Consider the following 21,026-nt stretch of genomic DNA (forward strand, 5'->3'; position numbering starts at 1 on the left):
ATTTAAGAAATAAGGCCCGAGGGGGTGTGGCCAATATACCACAGCTAAGGACTGTTCTTATGCACAACGCAGAGTGCCTGGATACAGCCCTATATTGGCCGTATACCACAAAGACTCGAGGTGCTTTATTGGTATTATAAATTGGCTACCAATGTAATTAGAGCAGTAAAAATGTACATTTTGTCATACCCGTAGTATATGGTCTGATATATCGCGGCTTTCAGTCAATCAGTACCCAGGATTCCAACTACTCGGTTTATAAATACCAAATCTACTACCGCTCTCCCTTTAGGCTCTATGGACTAAGTCTGGGGATACGGTGGTGTATCCCTGTCACGCCATCATCGTCTCCATGAAGATCTCCTCCGGACAGCAGAGGTTCTTCATCGGCCACACTGATAAGGTGTAACACACAGTTTAATGAAATATCCTGAATACACACACAACACACACTCACAAACAGCGCCGCTGTTGTCATAGTAGGCCATGCCACTTCAAATACTTGGCCTGGCTGGTGCTGTAGACGTTGTACTACAACAGGTTTTGAATGAAATGCCACAGCAGGTAATGAGAGTTCTGTGGTCTTTTTTGACACTAGCGCTGCATTTTATCACTGTCAAGGTGGCATCAATGTCACCTCACAGTGTGTTGTCTCTGTGTGCTGTCAGGTGTCTGCTCTCACATTCAATGGGAACAGCACAGTGCTGGCCTCGGCCCAGACCGGCATTCAGAGTGTGGTGCGGGTTTGGAACTACCTCAAGACCAACTGCTTGGCCATGTTCAAGACCCACGCTCACTCACTGTCCTCGTTGAGGTGACCGTTCACACACAACCACAAACGCACACGCTCAGCCACAAGACCCATGCTCACTTGCTGACCTCACTAAGGTGACCCTTTACATGTAAACGCACACACCTCTTCACCTCACATCTCCCCTCTTATGTAACTCCTCTTCACATTTGACTTTCCCCTGTGTGTTCCTGTCCCATTGTCCTCATTGAGTTAACCACACGCATATACAGTATAATACAACACACACACACACATTCGCTTTAAGGACTGATATTCACTCTGTTCATGACTTGTGCTTCTTGTTGTCCTCAGCTTCTCCTACAGCGGTGGGGTTCTATGTGGAGTGGGGAAAGACGGCCACAGTAAAACAGTAAGCGCCATGATATGATGCGTGACTCTGAAGAATTGTTTGCAGATACTGTATTCAAAGGATACAGTCCATGACTAGGAAGAATGGTATCCAGATTGTATTCTTAATATAATCCATATATACAATTCTGTCAAAACAATTCTTCTTAGTCACTTTTTGGCTACAGCCAAGATGACCTTATTCAGTCTTAAACTCAGTTTGTTTCAGGTTAAACAATTATCTTTCTTTTGGCCTTCTAGCTGTTTTCTTACCTGAAAACAAAACAGTCTGTTTACCATGGCTACCCAGCTAGGGAGCAACCAAGGTCAATAGAAAAACACTTCAGCGCACTGCTTAGGGACCTAATGAGAAACGCTCTGGGGGGGAAAAAAGCAATTCATTATCATCATCATGACTTTTACCATGGCTTCGCAATCAGTGTTAGTTACCTTTTGGTTGACTGATTGCTGTGACTGTGAACAGAAAGTTAATTGCTTGTTGTGTGGAGGTGGGGGCCTAACTTAAAAAACAAAACAATTAATTGTCACATGCTTCGTAAACAACAGGTGTAGACTAACAGTGAAATGCTTACGGGGCCTTTTTCAACAATGCAGAGTTAAAGATAAAAAATGGTGAATAAGATTGAATAACAATGACCAGTAAAAATAACTTTATATAGGGAGTAGAAAATAACATGGCTATATACAGGGAGTAGAAAATAACATGGCTATATACAGGGAGTAGAAAATAACATGGCTATGTACAGGGAGTAGAAAATAACATAGCTATATACAGGGAGTAGAAAATAACATGGCTATGTACAGGGAGTAGAAAATAACATGGCTATGTACAGGGAGCAGAAAATAACGTGGCTATGTACAGGGAGTAGAAAATAACGTGGCTATGTACAGGGAGTGGAAAATAACATGGCTATACACAGGGAGTAGAAAATAACATGGCTATACACAGGGAGTAGAAAATAACATGGCTATATACAGGGAGTGGAAAATAACGTGGCTATGTACAGGGAGTGGAAAATAACGTGGCTATGTACAGGAGCGGAAAATAACGTGGCTATGTACAGGAGCAGCAAATAACATGGCTATGTACAGGGAGTAGAAAATAACGTGGCTATGTACAGGAGCAGCAAATAACATGGCTATGTACAGGGAGTAGAAAATAACGTGGCTATGTACAGGGAGCAGCAAATAACATGGCTATATACAGGGAGTAGAAAATAACGTGGCTATGTACAGGGAGTGGAAAATAACATGGCTATGTACAGGGAGCAGAAAATAACATAGCTATATACAGGGAGTAGAAAATAACATGGCTATGTACAGGGAGTAGAAAATAACATGGCTATGTACAGGGAGCAGAAAATAACGTGGCTATGTACAGGGAGCAGCAAATAACGTGGCTATGTACAGGGAGCAGAAAATAACGTGGCTATATTTTTTTAATTTAACTGGGAAAGTAAGTTAAGGACAAATTCTTATATACAATGACAGCCTACCAAAAGGCAAAAGGCCTCCTGCGGGCCGGGGGCCTGGGATTAAAAATAAGATATAAATATAAGACAAAACACACATCACAACAAGAGAGACAACTCTACATAGAGACCTAAGACAACATAGCAAGGCAGCAACACATGACAACACAGCATGGTAGCAACATAACAACAACATGGTAGCAGCACAAAACATGGTACAAACATTATTGGGCACAGAGAACAGCACAAAGGGCAAGAATGTAGAGAACAATACATCACACAAAGCAGTCACAACTGTCAGTAGTCACCAGCTGCAGCGAACTGAAAAGAGGAGCGACTCATGAATGTGTGTGCTTTGGGGACCATTTTTTTTGTTGTTGAATTTTACCCCCTTTTCTCCCCAATTTTCTGGTATCCAATTGTTGGTAGTTACTATCTTGTCTCATCGCTACAACTCCCGTACGGGCTCGGGAGAGACGAAGGTCGAAAGCCATGCGTCCTCCGAAACCCAACCAAGCCGGACTGCTTCTTAACACAGCGCGCATCCAACCCGGAAGCCAGCCACACCAATGTGTCGGAGGAAACATCGTGCACCTGGCGACCTGGTTAGCGTGCACTGCGCCCGGCCCGCCACAGGAGTCGCTAGTGCGCGATGAGACAAGGATATCCCTACCGGCCAAACCCTCCCTAACGGCCAAACCCAACTCTCCCTAATTACAACATTTGTTTCATCAGTGCAATTTATAGTTTTTGTAAAGACAAATTTTTTTCATCACCTCATACAATCAAATTTGTTTCTTCAATGAAGTGTTCGTTGTCACTTAACTTTAGTTTCATCAGTTGCGGCTGAACAGTATGTTTGTGTGATTAACTCTGCCTGTAAACACGCAGGATGATTCTAAGGAAAGAGAACACGGCGCTGAAAGGTACTGTAGACTCTATTCATTGCAAGGTGGAGGTGGTACAAAGGGAGGACAAACAACTTAAAGAAACCTTGCTTGATGTACAGTGTCGATCAATGCGGAACAATCTAATATTCTCAGGGATACCGGAGAATGACAACAGCAGAGGCTGTGAGGACACAGTCCGAGACTTTATGTCAACTCAATTAAAACTGCCCACTGATGTTGTGCGTAATGCCACTTTCTCCAGAGTCCATAGTATAGGTAAGGCCTCTGGAAATAGGCCACGGGCTATTATTGCATGTTTTGACAAATTTAAGCAAAAGGAAATGACGAAGAACATGGGCAGAGAACTCACAAACACTGATTTTGGAATGAATGAACACTTCCCCACCGAGATCAATGAAAGGAGAAAGACTATATCCCATCATGAAGGAAACGCGTTGCCTGAATTAACGAGTCTCCATGGTGATGGATAAACTTTATATCAACGGGCAATTGTATCGGGACTCTGGAGTAACTCCCTGGCTATTTTAATTTAATGTTCAAATCTGAGTTTGTGTGTTGTGGTGTATCATGACAACTTCAACTATAACGAATACATGCTCTATTATTCTTCACTTGATAAGGAAAGGGTTGCATATAGCTCAGGTTAATGTATGTAGCCTTCCTAACAAAATACATGAGGTTTTTAACTTGGTCAACGTAAATAAAATTCATATTTTGGCTTTGACCGAAACGCATTTTGATGCATCTGTAAATGATGGGCAAATTAACATTCAAGGATATAGTCTACTGAGAAGGGACAGGAATAGGAATGGTGGGGGTTTAGCACTGTATTCAGAATCATATACCTTTTTAAGAGGAGGGATGATCTTAATGTATGTCAAACTATGGGCTCAAGTACATCTTCCTCACCAGGCACCCATATTGGTAGGATGTGTGTGTATAGACCTCCTAGCTCTAAGGTGTCCTATCTGGATGACTTATGTACTGGGTTTGACCAGGCCACAGATGGCAACAGAGATGTATTTATCTTGGGTGATTTTAATATAAATTGGAAGGATCACAATAATTCGAATAGAACAAAATTTATGAGATATGCTAAGAACTGTGGTTTGAAACAAATGGTTAATCATACTACTAGATCTTCAATTAAGTTGGGGCATCGTTCAGACACATGCATTGATCTGATTTTCTGTAATATACCATTGCAATGCTTAAAAGCCAGATCAATGCCAGTGGGCTGGACAGACCATAATATTGTGACCATAACCATGAACACCAAGGTTCCAAATAAACCCCCTAGGATTGTGGTCAAAATAAATTTTAAAACATTTAATCATGAGCTATTTCTAAATGATTTGGCTGCTGTACCCTGGAAGATGATTTATCTAAGGGATGATTTAAATCAAGCGGCAGAAATGTTTTATTGATTTTGCTCACTGAGGTAATGGACCATTATGCCCCTATAAGAAAGAGTACAGTTGGTGCCTGTCCATCTCCATGGATTGATGATGAACTGGGTGAGGCTTTTTCTCAAAGAAATAAGTCTAAGCAGCCAAGTCAAAATTAGAAATTGATGAACAGAATTATAGAACATTACGTAATTATGCAGTTAAATTGAATCGAAAGACACTTATTTTATTTTACAACGATGCGTTTATTGATTGTAAAAACGATTCTAAAAAGGTATGGAACACAGTTAAGGGCTTTCTTGGTGCATCTATCTCATCATGCCCATCTAGTGTGGAGGTTGATTGGAGAATAATAACAAAACCAGTTGATATTGCCAATCATTTTGCAGATTTTTTTACAAAGAAAATGTAATTACTGAGCAACAATGTAAACATACATTCTTCCAAACAAGCTATTGTCCAATGGATTGATGATCATATTATGAACAACAAGATCTGCTCTTTTCGTCTTCAAACGGTGTCAGTGGAGGAGGTGTTAAACCTATTGAAGTCATTACCTGATGGTAAATGTACAGGTTATGGTCTTATGGACAATTTTTTGCTTCGCTGTGCTGCTCCCCAGATTGCAGTTCCACTGAAATACATATTTAATTGGTCACTTGAAAAGGGGATGTTTGCAAATGTATGGAAGCATGCAAAACTGTGTCCTATTCCGAAAGACTGCAAAGAACCCATTACTCCTTCCAATTAGTCTACTCCCTACACTCAGTAAGATATTGGAGGGTATTGTGAGTAGACAAATGTGGGAGTACATGGAAAATAATGATCTGATTACAGCCAATCAGCATGCTTATCGTAGAAACCATTCCACTACCACTGCATTGGTTGACATGACTGACCAGTGGCTCAATGCTATGGATAATAGCAGATTTGTGGGTGTACTATTTTTAGATTTCAGTGCAGCATTTGATTTAGTGGATCATGAAATCATTTTGACAAAAAGTATGCATTATGGTTTTAAGGAGGTAGCATTGAATTGGGTACAGTCATACAGTGTGGCAAAAAAGTATTTAGTCAGCCACCAATTGTGCAAGTTCTCCCACTTAAAAAGATGAGAGAGGCCTGTCATTTTCATCATAGGTACACTTCAACTATGACAGACAAAATGAGAGAGAAAAAATCCAGAAAATCACATTGTAGGATTAATGAATTTATTTGCAAATTATGGTGGAAAATAAGTATTTGGTCAATAACAAAAGTTTATCTCAATATTTTGTCATTGTCAACAAAGGGTATATAACAGAGGTGAAGACTTACAGAAAACGTTTGACAAGGTTTTCACACACTGTTGCTGGTATTTTGGCCCATTCCTCCATGCAGATCTCCTCTAGAGCAGTGATGTTTTGGGGCTGTTGCTGGGCGACACAGACTTTCAACTCCCTCCAAAGATTTTCTATGAGGTTGAGATCTGGAGACTGGCTAGGCCACTCCAGGACCTTGAAATGCTTCTTACGAAGCCACTCCTTCGTTGCCCGGGCGGTGTTTGGGATCAATGTCATGCTGTAAAGACCCAGCCATGTTTAATCTTCAATGCCTTTGCTGATGGAAGGAGGTTTTCACTCAAAATCTCACGATACATGGCCCCATTCATTCTTTCCTTTACACGGATCAGTCGTCCTGGTCCCTTTGCAGAAAAACAGCCCCTAAAGCATGATGTTTCCACCCCCATGCTTCACAGTAGGTATGGTGTTCTTTGGATGCAACTCAGCATTCTTTGTCCTCCAAACACGACAAGTTGAGTTTTTACCAAAAAGTTATATTTTGGTTTCATCTGACCATATGACATTCTCCCAATCTTCTTCTGGATCATCCAAATGCTCTCTAGCAAACTTCAGACGGGCCTGGACATGTACTGGCTTAAGCAGGGGTACACGTCTGGCACTGCAGGATTTGAGTCCCTGGCGGCGTAGTGTGTTACTGATGGTAGGCTTTGTTACTTTGGTCCCAGCTCTCTGCAGGTCATTCACTAGGTCCCCCTGTGTGGTTCTGGGATTTTTGCTCACCATTCTTGTGATCATTTTGACCTCACGGGGTGAGATCTTGTGTGGAGCCCCAGATCGAGGGAGATTATCAGTGGTCTTGTATGTCTTCCATTTCCTAATAATTGCTACCACAGTTGATTTCTTCAAACCAAGCTGCTTACCTATTGCAGATTCAGTCTTCCCAGCCTGGTGCAGGTCTACAATTTTGTTTCTGGTGACCTTTGACAGCTCTTTGGTCTTGGCCATAGTGGAATTCTGAGTGTGACTGTTTGAGGTTGTGGACAGGTGTCTTTTATACTGATAACAAGTTCAAACAGGTGCCATTAATACAGGTAACGAGTGGAGGACAGAGGAGCCTCTTAAAGAAGAAGTTACAGGTCTGTGAGAGCCAGAAATCTTGCTTGTTTGTAGGTGACCAAATACTTATTTTCCACCATAATTTGCAAATAAATTCATTAAAAATCCTACAATGTGATTTTCTGGATCTTTTTTCTTCTCATTTTGTCTGTCATAGTTGAAGTGTACCTATGATGAAAATGACAGGCCTCTCTCATCTTTTTAAGTAGGAGAACTTGCACAATTGGTGGCTGACTAAATACTTTTTTGCCCCACTGTATCTAACTGACAGGAAACAGTCCACCTATATCAATGGTTCATTTTCTTCCCATCTTGTTAAACTGTGGAATACCGCAGGGCAGCTGCCTTGGGCCACTTCTTTATTTAATATATACCAATGACCTTCCCTATGCCTTAGCTGAAACTAAAGCTACTATATTTGCAGTTGATACTACAATTTATGCAGCAAGACAATCGGTTAAACAGGTACAGCAAGCTTTACAAGGAGATTTGGAGAATATCAGGGAGTGGGTTTGCCAAAACAAACTTGTTTTAAACATCAAGAAAACCAAAGTTATGTTGGTCTGTTCAACTAGGAAAAGGCCAAAACAGCATGGGATACAATTAAGCATGGGAGGAGTACAAATTGAAGATGTGTCAGAAACCAAACTATTGGGAGTGCAGCTAGACAACTGCTTATCATGATCATCTCAAATAACTAATCTCTTTATATATAAAAAATATTAAAACAGCATGCATAATCAGAAGGATAGCTAAATATTTACCAGAAAATTATTCAGCAAATAACACAAGCATTAATTGAGAGGTGAACTACTGTACTGTGGTCTGGGGAAATCCATCATTAAGTGAAGTTGCAGGAGGCTGCAGAGTGCACAGAACAAAGCAGCAAGGATTGTTTTAAGGGGGAGATACGGTTCTTCTGTTGCAGTCATGCGCAGTGTTCTTGGTTGGTCATCAATCGACAGGATAATTGAAAAAAACATGCTTATTTTATTTCATAATATACATCATTTAAAACGGCCAAGTTCTATTCACAACTGTATTCAGTTGTTAAGAGACAGACATTCCGTAAATACTAGGAATAGATTGTCCACCATCTATGCGTTATCCAGACAGAAAAGAGAAATAGGCAAAAGAACATTTCGATTTAGAGCAATAAATAAATTGAATAAATTAATTGAGCAAACTAGAAACCTTTTCAAAATATATATTTAAACATGATTTTAAAACAATTGGAATATAATACATAGAAATGTTGTGGGACTATAGTAGATGAAGAATCAATATTTTTTTTAGATTGAGTATATATTGGGTCATTGTGTTAGTATATTATGTATGTTTGTAATAGTGTGTTATATGTGAAAATGTTTTCGTATTTTAATGTTTAAGCACTCTTGGAAGATTAGTCCAAATGGGGACTAAAATCAGTCAAACCCGGACGACGCTAGGCCAATTGTACGTCGCCCCATGGACCTCCCGGTTGCGGCCGGCTGCGACAGAGCCTGGGCTCAAACCCAGAGTCTCTGGTGGCACTGCCTCCCACTCGGGAGGCTTGGGGACCTTTAACAAAATGTGACTGACAGAACGGGTGTTGTATGTTGAGAATGAGCGCTGCAGTTGATATCTCAGATAGGGGGGAGTGAGGCCTAAGAGGGTTTTATAAATAAGCATCAACCAGTGGGTCTTGTAACAGGTATACAGAGATGACCAGTTTACAGAGGAGTATAGAGTACAGTGATGTGTCCTATAAGGAGCATTGGTGGCGAATCTGATGGTCGAATGTTAAAGAACATCTACTCGCTCGAGAGCACCCTTAACTGCCGATCTATAAATTATGTCTCTGTAATCTAGCATGGGTAAGATGGTCATCTGAATCAGGGTTAGTTTGGCAGCTGGGGTGAAAGAAGAGCGATTTATGATAGAGGAAGCCAAGTCTAGATTTAACTTTACCCTGCAGCTTTGATATGTGCTGAGAGAAGGACAATGCATCGTCAAGCCATACTCCCAAGTACTTGTATGAGGTGACTACCTCAAGCTCTAAACCCTCAGAGATAGTAATCACACCTGTGGGAGGTGGGGCGTTCTTCTTACCAAACCATATGACCTTTGTTTTGGAGGTGTTCAGAACAAGGTTAAGGGTAGAGAAAGCTTTTTGGACACTAAGAAAGCTTTGTTGTAGAGCATTTAACACAAAATCTGTGGAGGGGCCAGCTGAGGATAAGACTATCATCTGCATATAAATGGGTGAGAGATCTTCCTACTGCCTGAGCTATGTTGTTGATGTAAATTGATAAGAACTGGGGGCCTAGGATCGAGCCTTGGGGTACTCCCTTGGTGACAGGCAGTGGCTGAGACAGCAGATTTTCTGACTTTATACACTGCACTCTTTGAGAGAGGTAGTTAGCAAACCAGCCCAAAGACCCCTCAGAGACACTAATACTCCTTTGCCAGCCCACAATAATGGAATGGTCTATCGTATCAAAAGCTTTGGCCAAGTCAATAAAAATAGCAGCACAATATTGCTTAGAATCAAGGGCAATGGTGACATCATTGAAGACCTTTTAAGATTGCAGTGACACATCCACAACCTGAGCGGAAACCAGATTGGATACCGGAGAGAATACTATTGACATCAAGAAAGCCAGTCAGTTGATTGACACGTTTTTCCAACACTTTTGATTAACAGGCCGAAATAGAACAGTTAGGATCAACTTGATCTCCCCCTTTAAATAAAGGACGGACTGTGGCTGCCTTCCAAGCAATGGGAACCTCCCCAGAAAGGAGAGACGGGCTTGACGATGATAGGGGCAGCAACCTTAGAAGAAAGGGTCTAAACCATCTGACCCAGATGTTTTTTGGGGGTCAAGTTTAAGGAGCTCCTTCAGCACCTCGAACTCAATGACTGCCTGCAGGGAGAAACTTTGTTGCAGGGCAGGGGGGAAATAGGGAGAAGCATCGGGGATAGTCACATTAGAAGAGTGTGGGAGATGAGGAAATGTTGGATTGGCAAGGAGGCATGGCTGTGAAAGTGAAATAGCAATCTTGACTTAATGAAGTGGTGATTAAAGAGCTCAGCCACGTGCTTCTTGTCAGTAACAACCACATCATCAACATTAAGGGACATGGGCAGCTGTGAGGAGAGTTTATTTTCCAGAACTACTTTGGGTTAGACCCACAAAAAGAGAACTGCTCCTTAAAGTAACTAACGTTGGCCTGAGTGCACTCATTTCTCATTTGCCTGAATGAAAGCTAGTCAACCTGAGTATGCGTGTGCCGAGCCTTTCGCCAAATGCAATTCTTGAGGTGGAGTAACTCTGCAAGATCACGGTCGAACCAGGGGCTGAACCTGTTTTTACTTCTTTTTTTCTTTATAGGGGTGTGTTTGTTAACAATACCACTGAAAATATCAAATAAGAAGGTCCAAGTGTCTTCGACAGAGGGGATCAAGTGGATTCTATACCATTTGAGGCTAGTTCATGAAGGAAAGTGCTCATTAAAGTTTTTTTAGCAATTGTTTATGACAAATCAGGACAGATCGTTTCACTGAGCAGCCATTACGAACACATGCTGTAAAACAGGGATCACTAAGATCATTACAGAAAACACCAGACTGATACTTATCAGGATTATTTGTGAGGATAACATCGAGGAGAGTAGCCTTTTCTGGGTGTTTGGAGTCATACCTTTTGGGATTGGTGATAATCTGAGAAGGATTTAGGGAGTCCCATTTGCTTTAGGACTTGGTCAGGTGGTTTAACCTGTCTAGGACTGGGGTTCCGCACCATTTTAAAGATAAAATTCTCGCTAATCCAGCCACAGTTTCTGAGTTAAAAAATGCTTTACAGTAAAAGCTCCACAAACGATTGTTAGGTCACCACCAACTCACAGAAAACCCCAGCCATTTTTCCAGACAAAGAGAGGAGTCACAAAAAGCACAAATAGAGATAAAAGTCATCACTAACCTTTGATCTTCATCAGATGACACTCATAGGATTCATGTTACACAATACATGTATGTTTTGTTCGGTAAAGTTCATATTTATATCCCAAAATCTTATTTTACATTGGTGTGTTACGTTCAGATGTTCCAAAACATGGAGTGATATTGCAGAGAGCCATGTGAATTCACAGAAATACTCATTATAAATGTTGATGAAAATACAATTTTTAGACATGGAAATATAGATGCACATCTCCTTAACTTCTTTGGGATAGGGGGCAGCATTTTTACTTTTGGATGAATAGCATGGCCAGAGTGAACTGCCTTCTACTCAGTCCCAGATGCTAATATATGCATATTATTAGTAGTAGTATTGGATAGAAAAAACACCGAAGTTTCTAAAACTGTTTGAATGATGTCTGTGAGTAAAACAGAACTCATATGGCAGGCAAAAACCTGAGAAAAAATCCAAACTGGAAGTGGGAAATCTGAGGTTTGTAGTTTTTGAACTCACCCCTATTGAAACAGTGGGATATTGGTTGTTGCACTTCCTAAGATGTCAACCGTCTTTAGAAACTTGAGGATTCTACTGTGATGTGGAGCCGAATGGGAGCTCTTTGAGTCAGTGGTCTGCCTACAGCCTCGTTCTCAGTCACGCGCTTTCACTTGAGAGGTAGCTGTCGTTCCATTGCTTTTCAAAAGATAATGGAATTCTCCGGTTGGAACATTGTACTTTTATGATAAAAACATCCTAAAAGATTGATTCTATACTTAGTTTGACAAGTTTCTTCGACCTGTAATATAACTTTTTGAACGTATCGTCCGAATGGACCAGATTGCGCATTTGGATTTGTTTACCAAACGCCCTAACAAAAGAAGCTATTGGACATAAATGGACATAAATGATGGACATTATCGAACAAAACAAGAATTTATTGTAGAACTGCGATTCCTGGGAGTGCATTCTGATGAAGATCATCAAAAGTAAGTGAATATTTATAATGCTGTTTATGAATAATGTTGACTACCCAACATGGCGGATCTGTTTGGGCTCTGAGCACCGTTCTCAGATTATGCTTTATCCGTAAAGTTAAAAAAAAAATCTGACACAGCGGTTGCATTAAGCATGTTCAAGTCACCAAGCAGGACAAGTTCAGAATTAGTGTAAGAGGCCAGGAGAGAGCTTAGGGCAGGTAGGGTACAGACCAGTGCTGATGGAGGACTATAGCACCCGGCAACAGTCAATAAAGAGCAATTTGAAAGTTGAATGCTTAAAACCAGCAAATCAAATTGTTTGGGGACAGATTTGGTGGAGACAACCGAGCACTGAAGGTGACCCTTGGTAAAGATTGCCACTCCCCCACCTTTGGAAGATCTGTCTTGCTGAAAAAGGTTATAACAAGGAAGGTTAACATCAGTATTCAAAACACTCTTCTTTAACCACATCTCCGTAATGACCAACAGATCTGGATTGGAGCTGTGAACCCACACTTTCAATTGATCCATTTTAGGTAATAAGCTTCTAGTGTTAACGTGCAGAAAACCCAGGCTTTTACGAGTGTAGAAATCAGTGATGCAGATATCAGAGCACAAGTCAGAATTTGGGAGAGCTCTGCAGGGAGAGCTCTGCAGTGCTGATTTATGACATCTGAATGTGCATCAGATGGCAACAAGATCATATTGAACAGCAATTCCATCAGGTAACATGAATACAAAGCCGGTGAGACGTGGTTAGAATAGGATGGGAGGCCAAAAGTCAGTGTAACCAATAGAGGGTCAGAGTCCCGAGTGTGGGAACAAACAGTCTGTCCCACGGTTTGGTAAAGAAAGTTTGTAGTCAACAAAGTATGCAGGAGTCATGAGGCAAATAAAAAAATGCACAAGAAACAAATAAAATATATATTGTCTTCAGAGTCACTCGCCCAACAGTGCATGAGTGCTGGAGGTGAGCGAAAGCTCGGGAGAGAGGGGTGAGTGTGGTGGGGGTACCTGTACCAGACAGGGGGAGACAGGCCAGGGCAGACGGTGAACAGATTGCCAGGTGGAATCCAAGCAGCAGTGCAGCAGGCAACGGGAGTAGGTGTCACGCCCACTTGGGAGAAGCTTTTATTTCTGGAGGCAGATTTCTTGTAGGAAATGCCAGTGGATGGTCTTTGAACAGCATGAGGGGGCTTCAGAGGATGCTCCAAAGACTCCTGCCACTTGTTGGGCCCAAAGGCCTCGACACCCTTTACTTCACACATTCATGCTAATTGAATTTGTATCTGGTCTGTCCTTGCAAGCCTGGGAGCCTTAACTCCGCATTCAGTCCATATAAAATATATCATAGGAATGTACTTTATTTTTCATTTTCTATTTTTCTTCTTGACTTTCAAAATAGCATCAGACCAAACACTGCTCACTCAGTTCCAGGTTGGATGGTGTCCTCAGGTCTCTGCTGTTTGTTTGCTAGAGCACCCTCCATAAGGCTTGGAAAAATAACCCTGGAAGCAATAATCTCTCTGGATAATTTTAGTCAAAATTAGGTTGTAGGTTTGGAGTTTTGATCTGGAGCAAAGGCCATGCTGTGGAGGGTACCATCCTGTGTATGTACCTGCTGAAAAATCCAAGTTTATCGAACTCCAAATCTATCCTTTTGTAAAAAAAAAATAAAAAAAAAAATGTTCCACAGGGAGTGGAAAATAGCATGGCTATATACAGGGAGTGGAAAATAGCATGGCTATATACAGGGAGTGGAAAATAGCATGGCTATATACAGGGAGTGGAAAATAGCATGGCTATATACAGGGAGTGGAAAATAGCATGGCTATACACAGGGAGTGGAAAATAGCATGGCTTTATACAGGGAGTAGAAAATAACATGGCTATATACAGGGAGTAGAAAATAACATGGCTATATACAGGGAGTGGAAAATAGCATGGCTTTATACAGGGAGTAGAAAATAACATGGCTATATACAGGGAGTAGAAAATAACATGGCTATATACAGGGAGTGGAAAATAACATGGCTATATACAGGGAGTGGAAAATAACATGGCTATATACAGGGAGTGGAAAATAGCATGACTATATACAGGGAGTGGAAAATAGCATGGCTTTATACAGGGAGTAGAAAATAACATGGCTATATACAGGGAGTGGAAAATAACGTGGCTATATACAGGGAGTGGAAAATAACATGGCTATATACAGGGAGTGGAAAATAGCATGACTATATACAGGGAGTGGAAAATAGCATGGCTATATGGAAAATAACATGGCTATATTCAGGTAGTGGAAAATAGCATGACTATATACAGGGAGTGGAAATTAACGTGGCTATATACAGGTAGTGGAAAATAACGTGGCTATACACAGGGAGTGGAAAATAACGTGGCTATACACAGGGAGTGGAAAATAACATGGCTATACACAGGGAGTGGAAAATAACATGGCTGTACACAGGGAGTGGAAAATAACATGGCTATACACGGAGTGGAAAATAACATGGCTATACACAGGGAGTGGAAAATAACATGGCTATACACGGAGTGGAAAATAACATGGCTATATACAGGGAGTGGAAAATAACATGGCTATACACAGGGAGTGGAAAATAACATGGCTATACACAGGGAGTGGAAAATAACATGGCTATACACAGGGAGTGGAAAATAACATGGCTATACACAGGGAGTGGAAAATAACATGGCTATACATAGGGAGTGGAAAATAACATGGCTATACACAGGGAGTGGAAAATAACATGGCTATACACAGGGAGTGGAAAATAACATGGCTATACACAGGGAGTGGAAAATAACATGGCTATACATAGGGAGTGGAAAATAACATGGCTATACACAGGGAGTGGAAAATAACATGGCTATACACAGGGAGTGGAAAATAACATGGCTATACACAGGGAGTGGAAAATAACATGGCTATACATAGGATGTGGAAAATAACATGGATATACATAGGATGTGGAAAATAACATGGATATACATAGGATGTGGAAAATAGCTTGGCTATACACAGGATGTGGAAAATAGCTTGGCTATACACAGGATGTGGAAAATAACATGGCTATATACAGGGAGTGGAAAATAACGTGGCTATATACAGGGAGTGGAAAATAACATGGCTATATACAGGGAGTGGAAAATAGCATGACTATATACAGGGAGTGGAAAATAGCATGGCTATATGGAAAATAACATGGCTATATTCAGGTAGTGGAAAATAGCATGACTATATACAGGGAGTGGAAATTAACGTGGCTATATACAGGTAGTGGAAAATAACGTGGCTATACACAGGGAGTGGAAAATAACGTGGCTATACACAGGGAGTGGAAAATAACATGGCTATACACAGGGAGTGGAAAATAACATGGCTATATACAGGGAGTGGAAAATAACATGGCTATACACAGGGAGTGGAAAATAACATGGCTATACACGGAGTGGAAAATAACATGGCTATACACAGGGAGTGGAAAATAACATGGCTATACACAGGGAGTGGAAAATAACATGGCTATATACAGGGAGTGGAAAATAACATGGCTATACACAGGGAGTGGAAAATAACATGGCTATACACAGGGAGTGGAAAATAACATGGCTATACACAGGGAGTGGAAAATAACATGGCTATATACAGGGAGTGGAAAATAACATGGCTATACACAGGGAGTGGAAAATAACATGGCTATACACAGGATGTGGAAAATAACATGGCTATACATAGGATGTGGAAAATAACATGGCTATACATAGGGAGTGGAAAATAGCGTGGCTATACACAGGAAGTACCCGTGTTGAGTCGATGTGCAGTTGTACAAGGTAATTGTTGTAGCTATGTACATATAAACTCAGCAAAAAAAAAGATATGTCCCTTTTTCAGGACCTTGTCTTTCAAAGATAATTTGTAAATATCCAAATAACTTCACAGATCTTCATTGTAAAGGGTTTAAACACTGTTTCCCATGCTTGTTCAATCAACAATTAATGAACATTTACCTGTGGAACGGTCGTTAAGACACAGCGTAGGCAATTATGGTCACATTTATGAAAACTTAAGACACTAAAGAGGCCTTTCTCCTGACTCTGAAAAACATCAAAAGAAAGATTTTTATTTTACCTTTATTTAACTAGGCAAGTCAGTTAAGAACAAATTCTTATTTTCAATGACTGCCTAGGAACAGTGGGTTAACTGCCTGTTCAGGGGCAGAACGACAGATTTGTACCTTGTCAGCTCGGGGATTTGAACTTGCAACCTTCCAGTTACTAGCCCAACACTCTAACCACTAGGCTACCCTGCCGCCTACCGCCCTAGATGCCCAGGGTCCCTGCTCATCTGCGTGAACGTGCCTTAGGTATGCTGCAAGTAGGCTTGAGGACTGCAGATGTGGCCAGGGCAATGAATTGCAATGTCCGTACTGTGAGATGCCTAAGACAGCGCTACTGGGAGACAGGACGGACAACTGATCGTCCCCGCAGTGGCAGACCACGTGTAACAACACCTGCACAGGATTGGTACGTCCGAACATCACTCCTGCAGGACAGGTACAGGATAGCAACAACAACTGCCTGAGTTTAGGAACGCACCAGGAACGCACAATCCCTCCATCAGTGCTCAGTCTGTCCGCAATAGGCTGAGAGAGGCTGGACTGTGGGCTTGTAGGCCTGTTGTAAGGCAGGTCCCCACCAGACATCACCGGCAACAACGTCACCTATGGGCACAAACCCACCGTCACTTGGACCAGACAGGACTGGCAAAAGTGCTCTTCACTGACGAGTTGCGGTTCTCTCTCACCAGGGGTGATGGTCGGATTTGAGTTTATCGTTGAAAGAATGAGCGTTACACCGAGGCCTGTACTCTGGAGCGGGATCGATTTGGAGGTGGAGGGCCTGTCATGGTCTGGGGCGGTGTGTCACAGCATCATCGGACTGAGCTTGTTGTCATTGCAGGCAAGCTCTACGCTGTGCGTTACTGGGAAGACATCCTCCTCCCTCATGTGGTACCCTTCCTGCAGGCTCATCCTGACATGACCCTCCAACCATATTGCTCATTCTGTGCGTGAGTTCCTGTAAGACAGGAATGTCAGTGTTCTGCCATGGCCAGCGAAGAGCCCGGATCTCAATCCTGTTGAGCAGGTCTGGGACCTGTTGGATCAGAGGGTGAGGGCTATGTCCATTCCCCCAAAAAATGCCTGGGAACTTGAAGGTGCCTTGGTGGAAGAGTGGGGTAATATCTCACAGCAAGAACTGGCAAATCTGGTGCAGTCCATGAGGAGGAGATGCACTGCAGTACTTAACGCAGATGGTGGCCACACCAATACTGGCTGTTACTTTTGATTTGACACCCCCCCCCCTCTTTGTTCAGGGACACATTATTCCATTTCTGTTAGTCACATGTCTGTGGAACTTGTATTTGTTGCATACAAATATTGACACGTGTTTGCTTAAAATAAACGCTGTTGACAGTGAGAAGACGTTTCTTTTTTTTCTGAGTTTAGGTCGGGTTAAAGTGACTAGGGAACAGGATGTATCATAGACGGTAGCAGCAGTGGGTATACTCACTACCCTCTGTCGTGCCTTGCAGTTGCGGAACCAAGCAGTGACGCAGCCAGTCATGATGCTCTCAATGGTGCAGCTATAGACCTTTTGAGCACCTGCGGGCCCATGTCAAATCTTTTCACTCTTTTAACGCTCCTCCACAGATGGTGGTTGTGTGGAACACCCTGCGTGTCACTAAAGGAGGAGAGGTGTCTGTCCTGGCCAAAGCACACACCGACGTGGACATACAGACCATGAAGATTGCCTTCTTTGATGACACACGGTAACGTTAGTCTATCATACTTCAATATGTGAAGCAACACAAACATTGACACACTCACACACACGATAACATACACACTATACATACACATGTATTTAGTCATGTAGATATGTGGTAGTGGTGGAGTAGAGGCCTAATGCCACACAGTGTGTTCTGTGTGCCCTCAGGCAGTGAAATCTGTGAATGTATTGTCATGTTTTAAGTGTATAAACTGCCTTAATTTTGCTGGACCCCAGGAAGAGTAATGGGGATCCATAATAAATACAAATATGTAGGAGGTTATATATATATATATATATATATATATATATGAGGTTAAAAGAAATGGCTGTAGGAATGTGTTCATTCTGTCATCTTGAGTTTGCGAAATAGCCAAAATGTAAATATGTTATTTTGTGTATTTACGCTCCAGGATGGTGTCCTGTGGTCGGGATAACGTTCGGTTGTGGCGTGTGCGGAGTGGGGCCCTGCGGTCTTGTCCGGTCAACCTGGTGGAGTACCACGCCCTGGACTTCACCGACGTGGCCTTTGAGGAGGGTCACTCTGCTGACCGCGAGCCTGAGGACCGCACGCTGTGAGTCCACACACTCCTTTCAGCTTTTTGAACCTTTTCATATATTGTAGGTAGGCTATGGCTGCATCCCAAATAGTGCAGGGCTCTTGGTCAAAGGTAGTACACTACAGAGGGAATAGGGTACCATTTTGAGATGCAGTCTATAACTTCTGGAAGGGTGTAAATGTCACAGTATATCTAGAAACCCTTCTGCAGTAAATCTGATCAAGCCTCGCAAAGCTGCCTGATCCCGCGAGCTTACATGAATATTGCTGATAGCGCAGCGTGACTCTGTCTGGTGTTTACGAGGCTAAATCTGACCCACTAAGCATTTTACCATCTAAGATAAATTACCTTGACCTTAAAACATGGCGGAAGAACATTTTTAAATTGTTTTGTGTGCAAATTTGGCTCTCCAAACTGTGAGCTTACTTATGTCTTCCTCCAAGCCCTGCGTAGTTCCATTTCGTGGAATCAGAACCCAGTGCCTTCTCTCTCTCTCTCTACTTCTCTCTCTATTTCTCTCCCGCTGAGCCTATGAAAGGTTTGATAAGATCCACACATCACTGCCTCTGAGTGACTGATACCTCACCTGCTGGAGCAACACCACTCAATCCCCTAATAACCCAATCTAAAGTACCTAATCCCGCCCACTCTCCGGAGAGGAGGCCATAAGTGCTCAATTTTCTAATTCAGAAGACTGAGCCATTACGGAGCCTCGGTTTCCTTGTTTCCAATAGATTTGCCAGTAGCCGCAGTGGCCACATCCTGGAGATAGACTACGGGAGCGTGGCGATCAAGAACGTCAGGAGACTGCTGCCTGCCCAGCAGCCCCACGCTCAGCGCCGTGAAAAACAGACCTTCGGCATGGGTGAGAGGACGGTGGAGGAGGAGGGTGGGGAGGGATGTAGGGAGGGAGGGAGAGAGATAGAGAAAGGTAATTTGAGGTGAGACATGAGTTCACTTTAAACTGTGCTAAACAATAAAAATGTTCTCCCTCCCACCAGGTCTGGGCATCGCTGTCAACAGCATCAGCGTTTCATCAGCGTTCTGCGCCACAGGCTCTGAGGACGGCTTCCTGCGGCTCTGGCCCCTAGACTTCTCCACCGTGTTCCTGGAGGCTGGTGAGACCAGGCACAGTTCAACAGCAGGGCCCCTTATTTTAACATTCAGCTCCATCCCTGCTCGGTCTGTCAATCATCTACATTTACATTGAACATTTTAGTCATTCAGCAGACACTCTAATCCAGAGTGATTTCGGCGGCAGGTGGCCTAGTGTTGGGCCAGTAACCGAAAGGTTGCTGGATCGAATCCCCGAGCTGACATGCTAAAAATCTGTCCTTCTGCCCCTGAGCAAGGCAGTTAACCCACCGTTCCCCCGAGCACCAAAGACGTGGAGGTCGATTAAGGCAGCCCCCCGCACCTCTCTGATTCAGAGGGGTTGGGTTAAATGCAGAAGAAGGCAGTTGAAGGCATTCAGTTGTACAGTTGACTAGGTATCTCCCTTTCCCTAATATAGGTTCAAAAAAACAACCACATCACTCAGTCCTAAAGTCATCTGCAAAACTAGTGGCAGGAAGAGAAGACATCTCACTCAGCCACAGTCATTTGTTTTATTCAGTACATCTGCCGCATTCAGCGTGTCAATATTGACTGGCATCTAAAGAATTGGCAACTTGTTTGAAGTAAATGTCTCTGATTAACTGAATGTGTTTGAAGACAACCCATATCAAACGGGTTTCCAGGTTGAATCCCAGTCAAAGCACTTATCAAAGAGCTAAAAATCTTATTGCTCGTATGAAGGGTTTCAAAGGAGGCTTGATGGGATTTTAGAGTAATGTAATCGCTGCCGTTTAATCAAAAACCCACATTCTGCGCACGCTACCTCCCGTTTCCTCAGCCAACGCACTTTCTCAGCCTACAGTACACAGACACACACTCCAGTGTTCCTCAGCCCCCCTGTCTTTCCTCCCCAGAACACGAGGGTCCTGTGAGCCTTGTGTCCGTGTCCGACGACGGCCTCAGCGTCATGGCGGCCACCACCAGCGGTAACCTGGGCTACCTGGACGTGAGCAGCCGAGGCTACAGCACCCTGATGAGGTCACACACGGACGGCGTGCTGGGCTTCAGCGTGGACGGTATCCGTCGGCGCATCACCACCGCCTCCTGCGACCGCACCGTGCGCGTCTGGGACATGGACTCCATGCAGCAGGTGGGAACTCGAGCCCTGGAACTGATAGCACACACTGACGCTCAAAGCTACAAGGCTCATTTTCAAACCCACATATTGTTTTCGCACTGCTGAGCCGAATTGAGGCAAACTGAGCTGGCCTGGTCATGAGTCCACCATA

The 21,026-nt window shown here is 42.8% G+C and overlaps 1 protein-coding gene across 2 annotated transcripts in view; it reads left to right on the forward strand.

The window, feature by feature from the left end:
- wdr90 (WD repeat domain 90) overlaps window positions 1–21,026 on the forward strand; it is a 55,651-nt gene that overhangs the window by 12,587 nt on the left and 22,038 nt on the right. For both annotated transcript variants that reach the window (XM_024386849.2, XM_042305336.1), the window contains 8 exons: window positions 293–403; window positions 669–814; window positions 1,106–1,163; window positions 18,004–18,122; window positions 18,535–18,696; window positions 19,416–19,546; window positions 19,683–19,799; window positions 20,652–20,887. In XM_024386849.2, the coding sequence (XP_024242617.2) occupies window positions 293–403; window positions 669–814; window positions 1,106–1,163; window positions 18,004–18,122; window positions 18,535–18,696; window positions 19,416–19,546; window positions 19,683–19,799; window positions 20,652–20,887 (1,080 nt within the window). The remainder of the gene's footprint in view (window positions 1–292; window positions 404–668; window positions 815–1,105; window positions 1,164–18,003; window positions 18,123–18,534; window positions 18,697–19,415; window positions 19,547–19,682; window positions 19,800–20,651; window positions 20,888–21,026) is intronic.

Source organism: Oncorhynchus tshawytscha, linkage group LG24 (genome assembly GCF_018296145.1).
Source record: "Oncorhynchus tshawytscha isolate Ot180627B linkage group LG24, Otsh_v2.0, whole genome shotgun sequence".
Lineage (NCBI taxonomy): Eukaryota > Metazoa > Chordata > Actinopteri > Salmoniformes > Salmonidae > Oncorhynchus > Oncorhynchus tshawytscha.